This window comes from Nomascus leucogenys, chromosome 14, assembly GCF_006542625.1.
Source record: "Nomascus leucogenys isolate Asia chromosome 14, Asia_NLE_v1, whole genome shotgun sequence".
Classification (NCBI taxonomy): domain Eukaryota; kingdom Metazoa; phylum Chordata; class Mammalia; order Primates; family Hylobatidae; genus Nomascus; species Nomascus leucogenys.
The window spans coordinates 85,422,265-85,445,865 of NC_044394.1; the positions used below are offsets into that span (position 1 = coordinate 85,422,265).

Sequence of the window (23,601 nt, forward strand, 5' to 3'; positions counted from 1 at the left end):
ATTCAGAGTTCAGCTTCCTCCGCTCAGCACGGTGCACTCGAGTCCCATCTGTGTCATGGTGGGTGTCAGCAGTCATCCCTTTTTCCTGCTGACTAATATTCCCGTATTTGAATGGACCACAGTTTGTATCCATTCGCTTGTTGAAGGACATTTGGGTTGTTTTTCCATTTTTGGGTTGTGGATAAACCTGCTGTAAACATTGGCATACAGGTTTTTCATGAATATGTTTTCATTCCTCTTGGGTAAGTGAATACCTAGGGGTGCAGTTAATCCCCAGGTCACACAGTAAGTGTCTATTTAACTTATGAGAACAGGGAAAATGGCATTTTTAATCTCTTTCTTCCAGAACGTGTTCATTACTCGTAGCTGTGGACTCAAGTGGCTAAAGATGGTGCATGTAGGGTGTGTGCAGAGAACAAGGGGGTATTAGTTGGCAGCACCCAGCTGTCCATGAAGACTTGAGGTGGGGACTGGGAAGGAGATGGCGCCCCTGTGCTCTGCGCATGCAGCTTCATCCCTGGACGAGGCACGCGGCCACCACAGCGAGGAAATGGCCCTTTCAGTGCTAGAAAGTGTCGCGTTCGGCAGGAGACTGGGATGGAGCAGGGCCTGGGGGTGAAGAGGGTCCTTGTGAGCCGTGTGTGTAGGGTGAGGGCCTCTGGGGAGCACCTGCTGCTGTGAACATGTGTTCCTGTCTCCACCCTGCAGTGTGGCATCGTCCTGGGGGCGCTGCTCTTGGTCTTCTGCTCCTGGATGACGCACCAGTCGTGCATGTTCTTGGTGAAGTCGGCCAGCGTGAGCAAGCGGAGGACCTACGCCGGCCTGGGTGAGGGACCCTCTCCACAAGGTGGCTCTGGACCTGGGGCGGGGGCCTTATTCCATTTATTTATTTATTTATTTACTCTACTTTATTCTTCAAGAGTTCCTTGGATAGCAGGGTTTTTTTTTTCTTTATTTTAAAATGTAATGCTACAAAAAAATGAGCCGGGCATGGTTGCACGTGCCTGTCGTCCCAGCTACTATTTGGGAGGCTGAGGTGGGAGGATCACCTGAGCCTAGGAGTCTGAAGTGGCAGCGAGCTGTGATCACGCCACTGTACTCCAGCCTGGGTGACAGAGCGAGACCCTGTCTCAAAAGAATTAAAAATTAAATTTTAAAAATGCAGTTTAAAAAAAAACCCGCCGGGCATGGTGGCTGATGCCTGTAATCCCAGCACTTTGGCAGGCCGAGGCAGGCGGATTATTTGAGGTCAGGAGTTCGAGACCAGCCTGGACAACATGGTGAAACCCCATCTTTGCCAGAAATACAAAAAATTAGCCAGACGTGGTGGCAGGCACCTGTAATCCCAGCTACTCGGGAGGCTGAGACCGGAGAATCTCTTGAGTCCGAGAGGTGGAGGCTGCAATGAGCTGAGATCACGCCACTGCACTCGAGCCTTGGTGACAGAGTGAGACTCTGAAAAAAAAAGAAAAACCTGTTATCATAATCACATGCTTCAAAATTGGAGTGTCACAGAAGGGTCTGAGGCGCCAGGCCTCCCTGTCACCGTGCGCTCCTGCCCGCTCCCATACAGGTCCCCGCGAGCTTCCTCTTCTAAACTCAGGCTCAGACAGCCGTCCTTACAGTGCTGGTGCAGACCTGCTGGCTCTGTGTCTCTCCTGGACACCAGATGCCTTCCTGCAGAGCTGCCTGCAGAGAACCTTCCTGTTCTCCCCAACTCGGAATTCCATGGAGGAAGCTCCTCAGGCCCAGGCTGTTGTTGCGGTTCAGTGGCTCCTCTCCCAGTGGCTGTGTCCTTCCCCTGATGCTGTTGGTTGCAGTTTTGTTTCCTTTAGTTCTTTCTTGCTTTAATGCTGTTTCAGCCAGGAGAGAAGGCTGCGCTTTCTGCGTCATTTCAGTGTGGAATATTTTCTTTCTTTTTTTTTTTTTTTTTTAGACAGTCTCGCTCTGTCGCCCAGGCTGGAGTGCAGTGGCGCAATCTCGGCTCACTGCAAGCTCCGCCTCCCGGGTTCACGCCATTCTCCTGCCTCAGCCTCTCCGAGTAGCTGGGACTACAGGCGCCCGCCACCACGCCCGGCTAATTTTTTGTATTTTTTAGTAGAGACGGGGTTTCACCGTGGTCTCGATCTCCTGACCTCGTGATCCGCCCGCCTCGGCCTCCCGAAGTGCTGGGATTACAAGCGTGAGCCACTGCGCCCGGCCGGAATATTTTCTACGTTGTTTGTCTTCGAGGGCGCCATCCCTCACCTTCCCGTCTGCCCACAGGTTGTGCGGCCCACGCTGTCTCCCTGCCCGCCACAGGCTCGGCACCTCTCGGCTCCACATTCCATTCTGGGGGCATCCAGCATGGGTGTTGAAATTCCAGCATCCATGTTCTCAGGAGTTGGCCCTGTGGGTTTTGGTGAAAATTCTGGCCTTGTGATGAAGGCTCTGGACCTTCCAGCCAGTGTATGGCTGGGATGTCGGGTCCACCCTGCAGAAGGCCATCCTGCCCCCTGGGCTCACAGTTCCCACGGCAGAGCGAGGAGGTGGCGGGAGAGGAAATGGTGTTTAGGGGTCCAAGGGGGCCAAACAAAATAAAAACACCTGCACGGTCCACATATGGGTCCTGGCCTCCCAGCCTCCACTTCCTCCCAGTCCTCTTCATGTTGCCACAGAGAGTCCTGCGTTCGTTTTGGCCCTCGGAGCCGGAGGGGATGCATTCCTTCCCCTCCCTTCCTGATGAGAATGGCGCTGTCAGAGTCTTTTCTTGTCGTTATTTGAGGAAGTGAAGTTCATCGTCACATTGGATCTGCAGTGAGATGGCCTAATTCAACTTGGGCTGAAACGTGCCTACCGGAAGCCAGGAGGCACAGTGCCTGGGCGGGCCCCTTCCTGGGTCTGCAGAGCTGTGGCCTGCAGGGCGACCTTTTCTCCTCACTGAGGTCTCTGTATAGGGTTTCTGTAGCAGAGGCCCTAACTCAAGTCCTTGGCTGTGTCCTGGAAGAAGACCGTGACCCAGGGCTGGGGAGGCCCCCATTTCTGATAGCCGGCTGTCTATTCATTGAAAGTCCCTGAAAAGTCAAACCACTTTGGCTACATGTGAAAGACTAGAAGAAAATTGCCGGGTGGGTGCTCTTCTATGCTGCCTGGAACTCCTACCTGAGCTTCCAACCTTTACCTGCACGGGGTGACCGCAGTCCACTTCCGCCTGCCAGAAACGAAAAAGATTCCAAAACACCAAGTGTGTCTCAGGTTATGCCTTTGACACCAAACACGATGGTTCCACTGTGTGAGCTCCGGACAGAGGCCCCTGGGCCCAGCTGCTCCACATCAGCTGCAGTCTGCCCTGGCTCGTCTTAGAAGTGGGGAGATCCACGCTGGGAGAGGTGTCCCTGGGGAGGGTAAGATGAGAGTCTCCTGGAGCTAAGGCGAGGCCCTCGTGCAGAGTGGACAGCAGCTGCACACTCCAGTCTTCAGGAGGCGCCGGGCTGGGTCCCGTCCTTACACACAGACTTACTTTCCCTGGGACTGCTGGGTGGTTTCCTCTGAGTGGCATCTGCCCCCACCGAGGCGCAGGTTTGCGGTGTGATGGCTCCTCGGGTTGGTTAGCCCAGGGAGGTGGCCGCTGATCACTTTACCCTCCCTGCTGTCCTCCAGTGCCATGTGCCAGCCTGGAGAGGTGTCGTTTTTTGTTGGCGTTTGTATATTTCTCTGTCCTGTTTGCTGTTGCTGGTTGCGGGTGGCTTTTGTCGTTTTCGTCACCTGCTGCTTCCTTGCCTGCGTGTCTTGCTCCGACATGGACTTTTCTAAATCCTCTCTTCAGAAGACACACAGATACATCAGTCACTTGGCCTCCTTCAGCTGTCGCGGCTTCTCCTGAAGCTGTTCTGAGCCCCAGACCCTGCCCTGTTGAGAGTTGTGCCTGAACCCTGGCATGCGTGGTCTGGGCTAGAAACCGCCTCCCCCAGCAGCAGCGACCGTTTGGCCCCCACACGGCCTCTGAGTTCTCGGTTGTGAGCGGCGGTGTCAGGAGTGCTGCCCGCGTCCTGTCGTTGGGTGGTCCGGGCTTCTGTGGCTCCTGTGCCGGCTCTGGGGGAGATCCAACTGGACCCGGGGCAGGGTATACCCTGCATGGAGGCTGCGCCCTCAGAGCTCACCGCTCACAGACACCTCCACCCTGGCAGGGGCTGGGCCCACACTGGGAGTCCACACTCGGGGGAGGGCTGGGTCCCTGGGACCTTGCTGGGCGCTTCAGCCTCTTCCTCCCTTTCTCTGTGCCAGTCCAGGCAGGATGTGAAGGAGTGGGGTCGGTCCAAATGGGGCTGGTGTTTGAAGCTGGGGAGAAGCTGCCGAGGGATTGACACTGGGAATGGCAGGTGAGGGTTTAGCCCAGGTGGGAAAAGAAGGCGCATGGGGCTGTGTCTCAGCATGGTGGGCTCTCAGGACGTTGTCCTGGGAACCAGAAGAGAGTGCTACCCTGATTTCCTAGACGGCCTTCCATTTTCCTTTGCCAGCGGCAGGCATATTCTGGAACCTTCTTGGGCAAGGTGTGCTCGTGTTTGGAATATGCTGTAGAGACTCAGCTTCCTTTTGGAGAATAAAAAGGCACGTTATGGCCAGGAGCATTTCCATGTTTGGAGCGCGGTGTTTTGTTGCATCCGGGCTGTGCCATCACCGAGGTGTGTGGAGGGCGTTCCTTGGTGACAGCAGGGCCCTGGGCTGTGGGCTGCTGAGGGGGCTTCTGGAGTTCTTAGTGTTTGAAATTCTCTGCAGCCTCAGGTCAGCTTCTGGGGCCTGGCTTGGGTTTCCGTGTTGTGGGATGAACTCAAGGGGTGCCAGGCTCCTTCAGCGGGCCTGCAGGCAGGTCCAGGAAAGGCCAGGGTGAGCCCTGGAGGCGGGGTCTTTGCTGCTTCCGGGCTCTGGTGTTCGGCAATGCTGTGCTTCTTTCTAAGTAGTTTAAAGTTATAAGGAGTGTTTTTTGGACCCATTCATACTTACTGGCCTGTGTGTTTCCTGCTTTCCAAAGCTCATCAGAGGCCTGTAGCCTGTGGGAGGGAGGAAACCGGGGGCAGGAAGCCGGGGCTGCCAACGGGGCTGGGCCATCCTGCCACATGCACCCCATCTCTGGGTGCGCCTGGGAGCTGGGACTTCCCTGTGCCGTCCTCCGGCTGGGCCGTGGGGGAAGCGCGGGGGTCACCAGATGACCGCCTGGGGCCTGGGAGGGACCCTGCTGAGTCAGCGCTGTTTCTCATCTGCTGCAGAGAATCCTGCTGTCAGGGCGGAGAGAATGGCGGCTCCTCCCGCATTCGGCCACCCTGTCGGGGACGCATGCTCCTTATCGGCAAGGCTCCTCATTAGCTGTCCACATGGACACCAGAAGCCCGGTGCTCTGGTCCCCTCCCTTCCTGAAGCACCATGCTCGAAAGGGGTCTCCATTTGTTTCTGTAAATCCCAACCAAAGGGTGAAAATGAAAGCCCTCCCTCAGAGTCCCTCTGGTGCAGGCTGTGGCACTCGGGCACCTGGGGCCGGCACTGAACCCTCTGGGGACCTGCAAGCTCTGGCCAACAGCACAGGGTTCGGCCATGCCGGGCTGTGGGATGCTGTTTCCAGCCGGTCCCCAGTGGTCACCGGGTGGGAGGACTGTGCATTGCAGGGACTTGTCTCTCTTTGTCTTTTAAAAAATCTGATTGAGTGAAAGAAGAACCTGCCTCCTGTCCTTCCCCTGCTCTGTCTTTGTTTCTTGTAGTTTCATTTGCAGACAGTAGATCCAAAAATAACCGGGCGGCCAGAATTTTAAATACCCCTCATGCCCCAGAGAATCTGGACCCACGGGTTTCTGTGAAATTGCCCTTGACAGCTTTGCTCAGTACCTTTGTTCTGGACGTGCTTCTTACGCTGTTGGACTGAGTGTTCCTTTTTCTTTTGCACTAGCATTCCACGCCTATGGGAAGGCGGGCAAGATGCTGGTGGAGACCAGGTAAGCCCCGCCCTGCTGCTGTGCTTGCCCCTGACCCCCGCACCCAGACACTGGGGATCCTCCCTGCGGGAGCAGCAGTTTCATCCCCAGATTCACCTGTAACTTTTCTGAAGAGTCACTAAATACATGAAAGTCCAATTACTTGTACCCTTCAGTGTTGTAAGAAAAATTTATGTATGGAAAACTCCAAGAACTTGGTAAGTAGTCCTTAACACCGCACCCACCCCTCAAGCACTGCTGCATAAAGGTGGCATTACATTGCAAATGTCATATTTTTCTTCCTTTGGAATAAAATTTCATGAGATGAAAAAATTTATGAGATGAAAAAATCGCTGGGAGATTGCATTTCCAGGCTTCTAAATTAGGGAATTGTAAACTCAAATGAACAGCCTTTTTTGAAAGCAGTTGATTGTTCTCTTAACTTGACTAACATTGTGGGGCTTTTTAAATTTTTTTATTTTTTGAGATGGAGTTTTGCTCTGTCACCCAGGCTGGAGTGCAATGCCGCGATCTCGGCTCACTGCAACCTCCTGGGTTCAAGTGATTCTCCTGCCTCAGTCTCCCAAGTAGCTGAGATTACAGGCGCACGCCACTAGGCCCAGCTAATTTTTGTATTTTTAGTAGAGACAGGGTTTTGCCATGTTGGCCAGGCTGGTTTTGAACTCCTGATCTCAGGTGATCCACCTGCCTTGGCCTCCCAAAGTGCTGAGATTACAGGCGTGAACCACCCTGCCAGGCCCATCATGGAGCATTTTTGTAACTTTTAGAGCCTCTGCGGAGGGGCGAGTATAATACCACGTTGAGAAAAGCTGAGTGTCGTTCAGTGTGCATGCCAAGTGACATAGTGTGTGCCACAGAACCTGACCACGCCCTGTGAACCAGAAATCACATTTGTCGGCCAGGCATGGTGGCTCACGCCTGTAATCCCAGCACTTTGGGAGGCCGAGGCGGGCAGATCACGAGGTCAGGAGATCGAGACCATCCTGGCTAATATGGTGAAACCCCATCTCTACTAAAAATACAATTAGCTGGGCGTGGTGGCGGGAGCCTGTAGTCCCAGCTGCTGGGAAGGCTGAGGCGGGAGAATGGCGTGAACCTGGGAGGCGGAGCTTGCAGTGAGCCGAGGTCGCGCCACTGCACTCCAGCCTGGGTGACAGAGTAAGACTCAAAAAAAAAAAAAAAAAGGCTGGGCACGGTGGCTCATGCTTGTAATCCCAGCACTTTGGGAGGCCAAGGCGGGCGGATCACGAGGTCAGGAGATCGAGACCATGGTGAAACCCCGTCCCTACTAAAAATACAAAAAAATTAGCCGGGCGTGGTGGCGGGCACCTGTAGTCCCAGCTACTCGGAGAGGCTGAGGCAGGAGAGTGGCATGAACCCGGGAGGCGGAGCTTGCAGTGAGCTGAGATGGCGCTACTGCACTCCGGCCTGGGCGACAGAGCGAGACTGTGTCTCAAAAAAAAAAAAAAAAAAAAAGAAATCACATCTGTCATTCAGCCCAGTCTTGGGGTGGTCCCCGGCCGCAGCCCAGGTGCTGCCAGCTTGCCCTGATGGCATTTCCCACACCCTCGTCCCCCTGCAGCATGATCGGGCTGATGCTGGGCACCTGCATCGCCTTCTACGTTGTGATCGGCGACTTGGGGTCCAACTTCTTCGCCCGGCTGTTTGGGTTTCAGGTAAGGACGTGTTCAGGGTTCTGGGTTTTTCAGATGCTGATGGCTGCTCTGAGGCCCTCTGTGGGATCCTCCCAAGGACTGAGACCTGGATGCTGGTCGCGAGAAGCTTCTGTCGAGCCTGCTGTCATTCCAGGGGCTTGGTGGAGTGCGGGGGCTTTGCTGGGTCACGTCTGTGAGAGGTACTTGGGAGGAAGCAAGCCAGGCAGAGTCTGACACCATGTAGATGAGGGGCGGGTGGGGGAGCCTCAGACCTGGGCACAGTGCAGAGCAAGTCTCTGCCAGCCCAGGCTGCCCATTGGAGGGCAGAGATGGCCAGGCCCTTGGGCATCCCCGGCCTCCGTGGTCACCCAGAGCTGCTGGGGGCTGTGGACTCAGCACTTCTTGCAGGGACCTTGGGGTAGCCTCCTCCATGCTTGCCCCCCGCCATGGAGAGGCCCACCTGACGGGCCCACACACCTTTCCCTCGCTGCCGGGGAGCAGAGCCCCTCACTGGGCAGGGCGGGCATCACGGCACGTTAGGGTGCTAACAGCGTAGAAAGGCTTTCAAAGGCCACAGCTGAGGCGGGGGTATCCTCTCTAGGAGTGGAATGTACCACATTTGCTCGTTGTCAGAGACAGTTCCAAGGAGCGTCCAGGGAGCTAGGCCCCCTACTCTGTCTCCCCATACGACCTTCCGTTTTTCGTGCTTCACAGTGACCTTTGTAGATAGAACTTTGGGCCCGTCCTGCCCACAGGGCAGTCTGTACCTTTCCCACCCCCAGCCCAGGGCAGCTGAGTCTGACCCGCAGCCACTGTGTTGCCTCCCATGTTAGGGGGGCTACTGTCCTGCTCTGTCTGGTCTCGCTGCGGGGCTGGGCTGGGCTCCAGGGAAGGGAAATACCCAGTGTCCGAGGCTGCACATGGCACAGCGGCTGTGAGCGGCTTCCAGGCGAGTGTGCCAGCCTCAGACCCGCTGGCATCGTTCACCTGGATGCCGTCGGCTTTCGGGTTCAGGGTGCTCCCACTCCCTGGCAGTGTAGAGAGCCGGTGGTGAGCAGGCCTGGGCTGTGGCCAAGACCCCCTGCCGGCTCCCCACAGGTGGGCGGCACCTTCCGCATGTTCCTGCTGTTCGCCGTGTCGCTGTGCATCGTGCTCCCGCTCAGCCTGCAGCGGAACATGCTGGCCTCCATCCAGTCCTTCAGCGCCATGGCCCTCCTCTTCTACACCGTGTTCATGTTCGTGGTGAGTCTGCGGCACGCGCGGGCACCCGCTGAAAGGCTGCCCCTGGCCCAGTCTTTCCTGTGGCCACAGCAGGCTTGTACCCAGGTCTGGTGTGGCCACCTGCTGCCTCCTGGGAATATGTTGGAAGTAGCAGGATGTACCAGGAAGTGCCATTCATCTCACAGTCCCTGGGCACCAAGGGGCAGACGGGGCTGGCTGGACCCAGGTGCTGTTGGCCAGCAGGAAAGGCTGGGGCTCAGGGCAGGGGTGGCTCTGAGGCTGGTTTCATGTCGTCCAGGCAAGGCGAAGGAAACGCCAAGTCCACTTGCTTTATGCAAAGATGTCTTATGTAGGGTTTGTGACCAAGGCTCACGGTGCCAGTGTTTTGACACAAGGTGGCAAGCTATTGTTTTTGTTTGTTTGTTTTTTGAGATGGAGTCTCACTCTGTCGCCCAGGCTGGAGTGCAGTGGCGCAATCTCGGCTCACTGCAACCTCCATCTCCGGGGTTCGAGTGATTCTCCTGCCTCAGCCTCCCAAGTAGCGGGGATTACAGGTGCCTGCCACCATGCCTGGCTAATTTTTTTTATTTTTAGTAGAGAAGGGGTTTCACCATCTTGGCCAGGCTGGTATCGAACTCCTGACCTCGTTACCCACCTGCCTCGGCCTCCCAAAGTGGTGGGGTTACAGGCGTGAGCCATCGTGCCCAGCCGCTATTATTTTTCTAAATGAGAATTTATAACAGGATGGACTAGGGGCCACCTGTAGAGTTGGCACTGAGAACACGGCTGCCACCCAGAGCCCCCAGCACACCCTGCATTCTCTCCTAGGCCCCCGCCCATAGGAGCCCCAGGACCTGAGCCCCTGGGACCTGCCCATACCCTGACAAGGTCAGAAATGACCCTGAGCGGCTGGACCCTGGGTGTCTCACAGCGGGTTTGCACCAGGACGAGGGCAGGTGGTCATTGAAGCCAGGTCTCCAGTGCTCCTCAGCTCTCCGAGTGAGGGCCAGCCTGGTAGCAGCTACCTCTTTACTCTTGAGATAGCCACATCCTTGGTGGGCCAGTCTTTTGGAAGATGTCCATGTCTAGCACAGTACAGGATCAGGAGGGACCTGCCCACATGGGAAACCGGCCTCTGTAACCGACGGAAACTAGGGCTATGCACGCTCAGTGGTCTCCTCCCGTCTGTGCCAAGCAGCCCCCTTGCAAGAGCAGCTGCTCTGGTGCCCGCGGGATGAACCAGGGTGCTCTGAGGCAGGGGTTGGGAATCCAGAAAGGCGTGGGGTCTCCCTGTCTCCAGCTGGCGGCACAGGGTGGTGGGGGGCTGGGATGTGGGTGGGAAGAGCTGCACTCTCCTACCACTCCTTCCCAGCGGCGCGTGGGCCGGGATGCTGAGTCCCGCCTGCGTCCTGACGTGCCCCGTGCTCTCTCCCCGCGCCCCCTGCAGATCGTGCTCTCCTCTCTCAAGCACGGCCTCTTCAGTGGACAGTGGCTGCGGCGGGTCAGCTATGTCCGCTGGGAGGGCGTCTTCCGCTGCATCCCCATCTTCGGCATGTCCTTCGCCTGCCAGTCGTAAGTGTCCTGCTGTGGCCTGTGGTGGAGTTCTGTGACGGGGAGGGCGAGCTGCTGGGAGACGGGACCCTCTCTTTCTCGTTACTGTGATTGCTGTTTGCTGGCTGCTAAAGAGTGATGTCTTGTTCAGTGATGAGCTTCCCCCCAGGTTGAGGGAGATAGTTATATTTGTTCTTACTTAGTTAATATTTTTTATGATGACCTTCCCCCCAGGTTGAGGGAGATAGTTATATTTGTTCAGTGATGACCTTCCCCCCAGGTTGAGGGAGATAGTTATATTTGATCAGTGAGCTTCCCCCCCATGAGGAATTTATTTGATCAGTGATGAGCTTCCCCCCCCAGGTTGAGGGAGATAGTTATATTTGATCAGTGATGAGCTTCCCCCCCCAGGTTGAGGGAGATAGTTATATTTGATCAGTGATGAGCTTCCCCCAGGTTAGTTTATTTTCATGATCCCCCCAGGTTGAGGGAGATAGTTATATTTGATCAGTGATGACCTTCCCCCCCAGGTTATATTTGAATCGGGAGGTAAATCGGCTTCATTCCTGGGACATGTTTGGGACTAGCTGGTGAGAGTCTCTGGTTTGCCAGATCCCCACAAGCAGAGCATTGGCTGTGGGGGATGCAGCAGCAACCCAGCCATCTGACTGCACAGAGTCGAGCGCTTCGCCAGAATTTAGCTGTTCTGAGAATATTTAAAAGAAAATGGCACAAACATTGACTTCAGACGGCTGCTGGATGCATTTGGAGGCCTGCATGTGCGCGCGAGCCTGCTTTCTCTCTGGCACGCAGGGCTTTGTAAGTGTGGATCGGGCTCTTCCATAATTCCAGCAGCATTACCTTCTCCACCAAAATGACAAGAGCCAGTGATTCATGCCTGGTTGGAACATGGTAACCGGCTGAAAAGAGAGGCGTAAATCCGGCGCGGACGGGAAAAGACCATCGGCGTGTGGGGGGCTGGCAGAGCGGCCCCTGTAGTGTTAGTGGGCATGCATTGAGCCAATCGTAAACTAATGTGACAGATGAAATTTGTTCATACCGCTGTGTTTACACCCACATGCGAGATCCAAATCGTCATTTCCCACTTAGCATCTCTCTTGGCAGCTCCGTCTCCACCAGAACGCGCCCCAGTCTTGCTGTTTAATATCCCATTATGATCGGTGACAGAAGCCACATTCTTCCGCCACGTACCTAGTTACCAGTTGCCCTTTGTGTCTGCGTGTTTGCATATTTAGAAATAAATCTGCAGCTGGAGCTTTTTGGTGGTGGCCACATGGCAGCCTGTGCACCTTGTTTGGGTCTGGTTCCGGGGTCAGGTGCTGGGTTCTGAAGCGCTGGAGCGTGTGGCTCAACAAATGCAGCTTCCCTTCTGCCCCTCCCCGAGGACGTGCGGGCCCACAGATTCACCTGACGTTCTCCCAAGCGGGGACATCCCTCCCTGTGCTGGCCGCCGCGCTGACCTCCCCACCTGTGAACCCAGGAATGTTTGCTGAGAGCAGAGACATCTCTTCCCTCCCACAGCCTCACTGCGCTGGAGTGCCTGTCCCTGCTGGGTGGCCGGCCACGCTCCCTGCCTGTGTGATTGGCCTGGATGCCAGCTGGGGCCAGGCCTCCCTTGTGCCTTCACTATCTGGCCGTTTTTGGTAAATGCATACCTGGTTATGCAGAACGGTTGTCCTAGGCCCAGAGAAGCAGCCGGGCAGCACTGAGCCCAGGAAGCCCTGGAGGGCAGGGTCTGTCTGGAGACCAGGGTCCCCATCCTCACAGTGGGGCAGAGGGGCACACACCCAAGAGCTGCACGTGGACGGCTCCATTTGACTCCGGTAGGCCCTGGGCCTCAGAGCTGGGCCTCAGAGGCTGCCTTGCAAGGTGGGCGGGCCAGGGATGCTCCGTCTGGGGCCGTGGGCCAGTGCTCAGCATGTCCCCCATCTGTGGAGCTCCTTTGCAGGTGGCCAGGAGGTTTTGTGGCTCCTACCTTGTTTCTTTCCAGGGATGATCCCGGGGGTCCCTGGGGTAGGTGGTCAGGATTGGAGAGGAGCCTGGGGCTTGGCCTTCCACCCTGGCCACCCCGTGCGCGTGGGACACCTCTTCCCACAGTGTCCGTGGCTTCCTTGGGGGTCACTCCCCACAGTGTGTATTGGGGGCTGGGGGTAAGCACGTGTCATGGGGCACAAACGCTGGTCCCCTCAAGCCAAGACTCCCTGGTGTGGACTCAGCTCTGGCAAGAGGACAGTTTTGCACCGGGAAGTTCATGCCGCAGCACGGCCTTCTCCTGAAGCTGTGGGTCTAGGGCCGTGGAGACCTCTCGGGTGTTTCTTCTGTTTCTCTGCCAGCCTCCTGGGGCTGTGTGCACAGGCGTTGGCCACTCAGCTCCCTTCTAGCCTGGGCCGAGGGGAAGGCTCATGTCCTGCGGGGTCCCCTGACTGCTGCTGATGGCACTCCATGCTGAGGGCGGCCTGATGGGACGGTGTGCTAGGACCTGGGCAATGGGACACCAGCAGCCACTGGCAGGGTCTTCTCACTTCTCAGTCTGCTGGGTTTTCTTTTCTTTTTTTTGGAGATGGGGTCCTGCTGTGGCACCCAAGCTGGAGTGCAGTGATGCAATCACAGCTCACGGCAGCTTCGACCTCCCAGGCTCCAGTGATCCTCCTGCCTTGGCCTCCCAAAGTGCTGGTATTCAGGTGTCAGCCACTGTGCCTGGCCTGGTTTGCTTTTTAATAAAGTCAGGATGTCCTGTTTTTTTCTTTCACTTTCTTCAAGGCGGTTTGGGATTTGGCTCCGCTGGCCGCTGTGCTGGTCCATTTACTGGCTGCTGGCTTTCTGCACCCCGCCCTCTCCCTGGCCCACCCAGCTTCCTTTGTGCCCTTGAGCCCCTGCCCTGGAACAGCCAGGGCCATGGCCACTTGGACACCCTAGGAGCACCCCCGTGGACTCCCACTCCAGAGTCCTCTTTCAGCCCCATGGCAGAGCGGCTCTCACCTGTGCTCTGGCATGTGCCTGGCCCAGCTCCCTTCTCCCCAGCTGCACACAGATGCTCCATGGCCCCAGCCTCTCCCTTCCCGTCTTGCCCACCCCTCTCCAGGGGCCCAGGTCCCTGTACACATCCCTCGGATGGGTCTGCTGCCTGTGCAGGGCTGTCATGTACCTTGCCTGGCCGGTGGCTCAGGTCCCTCCCACCCCTAGCAGCACCACACTCCTGGCACCAGGCTGTGGGACCAAAGCCAGTTTTCTCATCACACAAGTGAGAGGCTGCAGTGGGGAATCGTGCCCCAGGCTGTCTCCTTGTCTGTGCTGACTCTGATCATGCCTGTTTGGAGACGCTGAGATGGAGGCGCGGAGATGGGCCGGCCGCCCAGGCCAGGGTGTGTTTGTTTAACTTTCCCTCCTCTTGACAGCAATTCTCTGAGCAGCCTCCTCCAGCTGCTTGCCCTGTAAACTGGCTGCTTTGACTCTCAGCACCCGCTCCCTGGTGTGGAGCAGCAGCCTGTCGTTCCATACCCTTGGGGAATGTTCGCATGGTGCACGCTCTGGGGGCTGTCGTGAGTGGGGGCTGCTGCAACGCTCCTGTCCTCAGCCTCACGAAATCCTGGCCTCAGCGCTGGAACTTCCAGTGTGTGGGGAATGTTGCATGAAGGAAGGTCAGAGACTCTCACTGGGCTGCAGAGAGGTCCTGGAAGTGGCGCCGCTGGGGAGGGCGTGCCTCTCGGGTCCGCAGTGAAATGGCCTGTTTCTATACAGCCAGGTGCTGCCCACCTATGATAGCCTGGATGAGCCGTCAGTGAAAACCATGAGCTCCATATTTGCCTCCTCCCTCAATGTGGTCACCACCTTCTACGTCATGGTAAGAGCCTTGCCATGCCCTCTCTGCATCTGTGTCATGCCAGCATGACGTGCCGCGGTGCCCAGTGGGACTGACACAGGTGTGGCCCCGGCCCTGTGTGCTGCCGGGTTTTTCTCTCTGTTCCCATCCCAGTGTCTGGAGGCTGCGTGGGGACCCAGGGCAGCTGCATCAGCTTCCATCATTCCAGGACCAGCCCTGTGAGCCTAGGTCCACCCTGGGCCAGGAAGCTCTCCTGACCTGAGGAGCTGGGCACCAGGGCTGCTTCCAGAACCCTTTATCCGAGCCACTCTTACTCTCTCTCCAAGACCTCTGTTAATTCTCTCTAGAAATGGCATGTTGGGGCTGGGCGCAGTTGCTCACACCTGTAATCCCAGCACTTTGGGAGGCCGAGGCGGGTGGATCACGACGTGGTCAGGAGTTCAAGACCAGCCTGGCCAACATGGTGAAACCCTGTCTCTACTAAAAATACAAAAATTAGCTGGGCATGGTGGCACGTGCGTGTAAACCCAGTTACTCGGGAGGCTGAGGCAGGAGAATTGCTTGAACCAGGACCCGGGAGGCGGAGGTATGCTGAGGCTGAGATCGCACCACTGCACTCCAGCCTGGTCTACAGAGGGAGACCCCGTCTCAAAAAAAAAAAAAAAAAAGAAAGAAAAAAATGGGCATGTTCTTACAGAAACTAGAGATTTTAAGAAGGAGGAGGCCAAATGGTGCTCTGCCCCTGGAAGGCCATCTCTTGCAGAAGCTTCATTATGAAGTGGATTGAAGGCCATTCTGGGGGGCAGGGCACAGGTCCCCCCCATGCCCTGCCCACTGTGACAGGTGCCACTCGACCAGGATGTCTGTCTGCCACGTTGCCATTTCTCATTCTCCAACAGGTGGGGTTTTTCGGCTACGTCAGCTTCACCGAGGCCACGGCCGGCAACGTGCTCATGCACTTTCCCTCCAACCTGGTGACGGAGATGCTCCGTGTGGGCTTCATGATGTCGGTGGCTGTGGGCTTCCCCATGATGATCCTGCCATGCAGGCAGGCCCTGAGCACGCTGCTGTGTGAGCAGCAGGTAAGACCCTCAGGGCGCTCTCCAGATTGTAATAGCACAGGTCAGCCTTGCTTCCCGTAAGCCCCCAGCTGTCCTGAACCAGAGATATAGCAGGAAAGTGGGGATTTGCGTCAGAGGAGTCCTGGGAGGGTGGAAGTTGGGGGAGCCTAGGGGAACCAGATTGAAGGGCAGGAGCTGATAATGGCCAGAGCCTGGAGATGGGCACACGGTGTTCACTGCACAGTTCTCTTTACTTTTGTGTAACTTTGGAAAATGTTAACAATATAGCGGAAGATTTTTGAACCATAAGAGAGGCTGAGTTTGATGCAGGCCACAGTGCTGGTGCCTGTGGTCCCAGCTCCTCAGGAGGCTGAGGCGAGAGGATTGCGTGAGTCCAGGAGGTTGAGGCTGAGTGTGATTGCGTCACTACACTCCAGCTGGGGCAACAGAGCAAGACCCTGTCTTTAAACACATTTTAAAAATAGGTTGGATTTGGTGGCTCACACCTGTAATCCCAGCACTTTGGGAGGGCGAGGTGGAAGAATTGCTTAAGCCCAGGAGTTTGAAACCAGCCTGGGCAACATTGCTTGACTCCATCTTTACAAAAAATTAACAAAAATTAGCCAGGCATGGCAGCGCATGCCTGTACCCAGTGACTCGTGAGGCTGAGGCAGGAGGATCACTTGAACCAAGAGTTCAAGGCTGCAGTGAGCCATGACCGCTCCACCATACTCTAGCCTGGGCTACAAAGTGAGACCCTGTCTCTAAAAAAGAAAGAAAGAAAAATAAAAAGTGAGGCTGGGTTTTTTCACCGTAACATACGTAGGCCAAGCAGCTACTTAGTTCTTTCTAAGAAACTTCCAGCTGTAGGAGTTGAAACCAGAGGGCTGTCCTGGTTCTCTCCTTGTGGCAGAGTGAACCATGAAAGGCCCGCTGCGCTGTCTTGCGCCCCGAGCATAGGGGTGCAGACGCCACTCTGCAGTGTTGTAAGAGCCCTGCCCCGTCCAGGTTTCCCTCCTGCCTCCTCTTGGGAGCTCCGCCCGGTAGCCCATCCGTCTTCTGTCCCTCGGCCTGAGGTCTGTGAGCCCGGTATGTCCCGTCAGCTGGGACTCCTGGTGGCTAGAGGCACACATTCCTCTTGAACTGTTTCAGCCAAGGCAGGTTGAGTGGTCTCAGAGAATCGGGGGAGGGTCCAGCAGTCACACCGGGGGCGGTGGGTCTCCCTGGGCCTTGGGAACAATAGCATGGGCTCACTGTCCATGTGGCCAGGTGTGCGGTCACCACAGCCTCCTGCAGACTTCCACCAGCCACGTGCCTCTGGCTTCACAGCAGAGGCCAAGCACCAAGGACTGGGTGCCTCCCCCACGTGCTGGTGCTCCTTTCTTCTGCAGAGTTCATGCACCTGGGCACAGGTGAGGCAGGATCGAGGAGGCAAGGCCAGAGCCCGTCATATGGCCATGGGGTCCCCCCGTGCATCCGGCCAGGCCAACTTTCACTGTTTGATGTTTTGTACCTGAGCAGCATCTGTATTTCTGTACATGACCCATTTTTACCTTGTTAAAAAATTGATAGTGGCGTTAAAGGTATTGTGACTCAAGTAGGAAAGCTCACGCACCCCCCTTCATCCCAAGGAGGACCTGGCTGTGTTTCCTCCGTCAGCGCCCGTGGCTTCTCCTTTCCCAGAGGTGCGGCTGCGGCCATGCCACCTGCTTTCTTGTCTTCGGCCTATGTGCCGTGAGCGTTTCTCCATGGTCCCTACAAGCCTGCAGGGGCTCTGCTTCCTTGCTTCCCCACCTGTTGCGGGGGCCTGGGTGCACCGCCCCTTCACCCTTGACCTCTCGTGGCTAACCATCTCACGACAGTCTTCATGCTAAAGTCCCCTCTCCCCTTCTCTGGGTCTATGTCATAGGTAAATTTCTAGGACCAGGACTCTTGTGTGATGGACCTAACCCCCCACCTCCGTGGCCTGTATACAAATTACCGCCCTGAAGCTGATAGGAAATTCTGGCTCCATCTTCTACAGTCCATCCTACGTAAAAGTCCATTCTGAAAATGGGATGCTTCAAAACTAGTTCTAGAAAGTTCTGTGGTTGTTTCCTAGCCCAGGGATAGTCATCATGGCCAGCCCGTCCTGCGTGTTAACTCATTTGGTCCTTACCAGGGCTGGATGAGGAGATGCTTCTGTTGACAGATGAGGAAACTGAGGCACCGAGGTTAAGTCACTTGCCTAGGGGCACACAGCTGGGGCTGGTGAGTGGCAGAGCAAGGATTTGAGCCAGGTGGTCTGGCTCCTGTGTCCTGTACTAGAGACCACAGCTGGGGGCCCTGGGGCAGGTGGGGTCTGAGGCCAGCTGTCCTTGGCTCTGCCGCCTCCTCCGGAATGAATGGCCCCGGCATCCCGGTGCAGATCAGTAGAGGCCTGGCTGCAGCCTGGAGCCAAAACAGGCACTTGAAATTAGGTGACGCCTCATCGTGCCCTTCTCTCTTCTTCTTCCTGGACTTTGAAATTGCTCACTGCTTGTTGCACATCTGCTGGAGATAACATGGCCACGTGTGTGCGTGTGTGTGTGTGCGCGTGTGCGTGCGTGTGGGGGTTCTGCCTGCACTCTGGAGATAACACGGCCACGTGTGTGCGTGTGTGTGTGCGCGTGTGTGCGTGCGTGTGGGGGTTCTGCCTGCACCCTGGAGATAACACGGCCACGTGTGTGCGTGCGTGTGGGGGTTCTGCCTGCACTCTGGAGATAACACGGCCACGTGTGTGCGTGTGTGTGTGTGCACGTGTGCGTGCGTGTGGGGGTTCTGCCTGCACCCTGGAGATAACACGGCCACGTGTGTGCATGTGTGTGTGTGCGCGTGTGCGTGCGTGTGGGGGGTTCTGCCTGCACCCTGGAGATAACACGGCCACGTGTGTGCGTGCGTGTGGGGGTTCTGCCTGCACTCTGGAGATAACACGGCCACGTGCGTGCGTGTGTGTGTGTGTGCGTGTGCGTGCGTGTGGGGGTTCTGCCTGCACCCTGGAGATAACACGGCCACGTGTGTGCATGTGTGTGTGTGCGCGTGTGCGTGCGTGTGGGGGGTTCTGCCTGCACCCTGGAGATAACATGGCCACATGTTGCATGAGTGTGTGCATGTGTGTGCACACGTGTGTGTGTGTGGGGGTTCTGCCTACACCCTGGAGATAACACAGCCACGTGTGTATGTGTGCATGAGTGTGTGCATGTGTGTGTGCGTGTGGGGGTTCTGCCTGCACCCTGGAGATAACACGGCCACATGTGTGTGTGCATGAGTGTGTGCATGCGTGTGTGCGTGTGGGGGTTCTGCCTGCACCCTGGAGATAACAAGGCCACGTGTGTGCGTGAGTGTGTGCATGTGCGTGAATGTGGGGGTTCTGCCTGCACCCTGGAGATAACATGGCTACATGTGTGCATGTGTGTGCATGTGTGGGGGGTGGGGGTTCTGCCTGCACCCTGGAGATAACACGGCCTCATGTGTGCGTGTGTGCATGAGTGTGTGTGTGTGTGGGGGGGGTTCTGCCTGCACCCTGGAGATAACACGGCCACGTGTGTGTGTGAGTATGTGCGTGTGTGTGGGGGGTGTTCTGCCTGCATGCTGAAACCTGTGGGCCAGGAGAGGCCTGGGGCATTTGGCAGGAGCAGCACTGTGCAGCCTTTATTCTGCTCTCCATACTTCCTGGCACTTAAAAAACTCTCTCGTGGTATTGCTCTAAAAGCAAAAAGGAAAACGGAAGGACTGGATACTCACATTTCAAAAGGAGGTTGTAAAGTTTACAGTCTGTGCCTGGGGTGAAAAGCCCTCGTGCCTTCCTGGCACGTTGCAGGTTCCCGTTCAAGTTGCTCAGCCAGATCTGATTGTGCTGGTCAGGCTCACCTGCCAGGTGAGTGCGCGGCCGGCCTCTCGTGGAGATGTGCCTGGTGAGCCTGGCAGAGCCCTTTCCGGCTTTGCTTTCTAGGAGAGTGGTGGAGGAAATCAGTCATTTCAAAACCTTTTTGTTTTTCTTTTGTACAGCAAAAAGATGGCACCTTTGCAGCAGGGGGCTACATGCCCCCTCTCCGGTTTAAAGCACTTACCCTCTCTGTGGTGTTTGGAACCATGGTCGGTGGCATCCTTATCCCCAACGGTAAGGCGGGAGGGCTGCCCTAGTGCCGGGGAGTGGGACCCGGGGGCTTCGGCATCAACCAGGACCTACACAGTTACGAGTCGTCTTCTCTGGTCTCTTAAAGTCTAGAGACTTCGTCATTTTTTCTCTGGCCCACAGAGAAAGGCAGGGGATAAAATCTGGCAACTTGAGCCGGGCACGGTGGCTCACACCTGTAATCCCAGCACTTTGGGAGGTTGAGGTGGGCGGATCACCTGAGGTTGGGAGTTCAAGACCAGCCTGTCCAACGTGGAGAAACCCTGTCTCTACTAAAAATACAAAATTAGCAGGGCGTCGTGGTGCATGCCTGTAATCCCAGCTACTCGGGAGGCTGAGGCAAAAGAATCACTTGAACCTGGGAGGAGGAGGTTGCAGTGAGCCGAGATCGCGCCATTGCACTCCAGGCTGGGCAACGAGAGAGAAACTCCGTCTCAAAAAAAAAAAATCTGGCAGCTTGCCGGGTGCGGTGGCTCACGCCTGTAATCCCAGCACTTTGAGAGGCCAAGGCAGGCAGATTACGAGGTCAGGAGATCAAGACCATCCTGGCTAACACGGTGAAACCCCGTCTCTACTAAAAATACAAAAAAATTAGCTGGGCGTGGTGGTGGGCGCCTGTAGTCCCAGCTACTCTGGAAGCTGAGGCAGGAGAATGGTGTGAACCCAGGAGGCGGAGCTTGCAGTGAGCTGAGATTGCTCCACTGCACTCCAGCCAAAAAAAAAAAGAAAAAAGGAGAAATCTGGCAGCTTGATGGAACAGCAGGCACCCATTGACACCTGGTTAGAGAGAGACTGCAGTGCCGGGACACAGGCTCGATTTGTAGAACCAACTATTCTAGAACAGCGCATGCTGTCCTGTTGATGCTTTTGACTTCTGATTTTGTTGACACATTACCAAGGGAAGCGTTGAAGGCCCTGAAGGTATTTATGTTATCCAAATGCATCCACTTCCTAGCAGACAAGACAGAGCTCATTATCACCAGATCCACAGGGGAACGCGCACGCACTCTCCCCAGGGAACAGCCCTAGAGGTGATCTGTCTGGGCTCCTGGCAGGGGCTGCAGCCTGGCAGCACCCGCCGGGCCCTGGCTTCTACACCTGCCCTAGGATAGGTCCTGCCTACCTAGGGCCACTCATGGAGCAGTAGGCAGGAGAGGCGGCGCGGGAGCCGTGCCGTGCAGAGCCAGCATCTGGTTTCGGCAGGAAGTCCCTAGTGTCTGACTCTTTAAAGATGAACCATCAGAGAATTCACCCTGGGGCCCAAATGCACTGTTGGAGGAATCAGCCGCGGTTGTCAGGCTTTCTGGGCACAGAGGGCGTCTCTGCTCCCGGCTCACCCCTAGACAGCCTTTCCTTCAATGCTGGCTTGCTCACCTGTGTGCAGGGCAAAAGCTCAGGTCCCCTCCTGGCCAGAGCCCTTCCCCCCTCATCCCCTCCTGTCACTTCTCTTTCCTAGTGGAGACCATCCTGGGCCTTACGGGTGCGACCATGGGAAGCCTCATCTGCTTCATCTGCCCGGCGCTGATCTACAAGAAAATCCACAAGAACGCACTCTCCTCCCAGGTGCGTGCCGCTTGTAGGGTGGCCTGGACAAGGGCTGATTGGTCTGGGCTGGGGAGAAGTGGAGGCAGAAGGAAGCCCCTGGTTCAGCGTTTTCAGATGGGTTCTGTCAAGAAACTTAAAACCCACAAAAGGGACTTGGTCCAGTCAGCCCAGGGAACCCTGGGTTCACCAGGATGCACAGTCTTTGCCCAGCAGGGCCACACCAAGCTGCTCAAGCTGTGCATCGAGTTTTCCTGAGAGCCGACTTAGCTGAGTCGTAAGCGCTTTCCTCAGGGTGTTTCTGCGGTGACTGATTGCCCATGGACCTGCTGCCAACTCTGAGTCCCCTCTCCAGCTGCCCACCCCTGAGGCCACCACCCACCGTTGTTCCTGGTGCGACCCTCGTGTGGAGACATGCGTGCGTGTGGGTTTTTCTTCAATTGTAACACAGCTTCCTGCTGCTTTTGCTCAAAATCCTGTGCAGGTCAGGTTGCTCCACAGCCATGGGCACAGAGCTGCCTGGCTATTTTTAGCCGCTTCATGGGTTCCGTGGCAGGAAAATTCCATAATCCCAGTCTCTGAAGGACTCACCTCGCCAGTCTTGCTATTGTAGACAAAATTGCGATGAATATTTGTGTTCATGAGCACGTCGACGTATTTGAGCACGCGTCTGTAGGAAGCCTTCTAGAAATGGAATCCTGTGTCAGGGGTGTGAGCATTTGTAAATGTGGTGGCTCTACCCAAAGTGCCTGCAGCGTCATTCCCAGCCAGGCTCAAGGCCTCTGTCCCTGCACCCAGGACCTTCCAGGCTTCATCATTCTTGGCCTCTCTGGCGGGAACTTGAGTGTCTTTTCATGGGTTTAGAAGCCACTTGCATTTCTTTTTCTGTGAACTGCCTGTGTTCTTTGCTCACTTTTTATGGAGTTGTTGAGCTTTTTCTTACTGGTATATATTGATAATTTTTTTTTTCTTTTGAGACAGAGTTTCACTCTTGTTGCCCCAGCTGGAGTGCAGTGGCGCAATCTCAGCTCACTGCAACCTCTGCCTCCCAGGTTCAAGTGATTCTCCTGCCTCAGCCTCCCGAGTAGCTGGGATTACAGGCATGCGCCACCACGCCCGGCTAATTTTGTATTTTTAGTGAGACCAGGTTTCTCTGTGTTGGTCACGCTGGTCTTGAACTCTTGACCTCAGGTGATCCACCCGCCTCCACCTCCCAAAGTGCTGGGATTACAGGTGTGAGCCAACGCGCTCGGCCTCAACCTGATAAGTTTCTACAAAGTGAACCACGTGGAACCACCATCCAGAGCAGACATAGGACATCCCAGCACCCCACAGCTCCCCATGGGTGCCTCACTGTCATCCACCCCCACCCCAGAGGTCACTGCCCATCTGTCCTCCAGCATTCTAGAATGATCTTGCCTGTCTTCAAGTTGCGGTAAATAGATTCTTACAGTGTACATTAGAATACACATCCACGTGTCAGCCACTTCTGCCTCCTGGGTTCAAGCAATTCTCCTGCCTCAGCCTCCTGAGTAGCTGGGATTCCAGGTGTGTGCCACCACGCCCAGCTAATTTTTGTACTTTTAGTAGAGATGGGGTTTTACCAGGCTGGTCTCAAACTCCTGACCTCAAATGATCCACCCGCCTCAGCCTCTCAAAGTTCTGGGATTACAGATGTGAGCCACTGCGCCCAGCCCCTTATTGATTTTTTAATCATCTTGTTTATGAGTTGTGAGAAAGGTATGATAATTCCTACTGTAATTGCAGATTTGTTAATTTTTCCTTTTAGTTCCGTTTAGTTCCTTTTAGTTTCACTTTTTGCTTTTTAGTTTGAAGCCATATTATTAGGAGCAGACAGATTTAAGTTGGTTATATCTCCTTGTTGAATTGTCTTTTATCTTGTTAAATACTCCTTTTTATCGTTGGAAATACTTTTCTCCTTAAAGTCGGCTTTGTAGGTAACTTAGTTCTGCTTTGGGTTTGTATTTGCACAGGATAGCTTGTTTCATCCCTTTTCTTTTGATTTCTCTAGTCCATTATATTCATGGTACGTCTCTTATAACAGCACACAGTTGGCTTTTGTCTTGTTATTATTCAGTCTGTCAATGGGAATATTTAAGACTATTTACGGTTAATATAATAACTGATTTTTGGGGGAAAACTTTCAACTTATGTCCTAATATTTGTCTCATATGTCCTTTTTCTGTTTTTGCTTTTTCTTTCTTTGGATCAATCAAACATTTTAAATATTTACTCTTCTTTTAGCTTGTTGGTACATTTCTATTCTTCTAACGATTATACTAGGCAGTTGATATCAACCCTTATTTAAAACTCCACAAGACATTGTTATTACTGTTTCAGATAGTAATTATTGAGCCAGGCGTGGTGGCTCACGCCTGTAATCCCAGCACTTTGGGAGGCTGAGGCAAGAGAATCACTTGAACCCGGGAGGTGGAGGTTGCAGTGAGCCGAGATAGCACCATTGCACTCCAGCCTGGGCAACAGAGCAAGAGACTCTGTCTCAAAAAAAAAAAGAAAAAGAAAAAAGTATTGATATTGATTCTTTGTGGCTTCTTGTTTTTTTGTCATGGGGTCTTGTTTTCTAGTGTGCCTGGTA

At 55.2% G+C, this 23,601-nt stretch overlaps 1 protein-coding gene across 6 annotated transcripts in view; it reads left to right on the forward strand.

Annotated features, from left to right (window-relative positions):
* Positions 1-23,601, forward strand: part of SLC38A10 (solute carrier family 38 member 10) — a 50,954-nt gene that overhangs the window by 4,789 nt on the left and 22,564 nt on the right. For 3 of the 6 annotated variants that reach the window (XM_030828455.1, XM_030828457.1, XM_030828458.1), the window contains exons 2-10: positions 709-826; positions 5,915-5,960; positions 7,543-7,636; positions 8,714-8,857; positions 10,284-10,408; positions 14,147-14,249; positions 15,128-15,310; positions 19,316-19,427; positions 20,899-21,005. In XM_030828455.1, coding sequence (XP_030684315.1) covers positions 709-826; positions 5,915-5,960; positions 7,543-7,636; positions 8,714-8,857; positions 10,284-10,408; positions 14,147-14,249; positions 15,128-15,310; positions 19,316-19,427; positions 20,899-21,005 — 1,032 coding nt within the window. The other 3 variants (XM_030828459.1, XM_030828461.1, XM_030828460.1) reach the window with 3 other exon arrangements.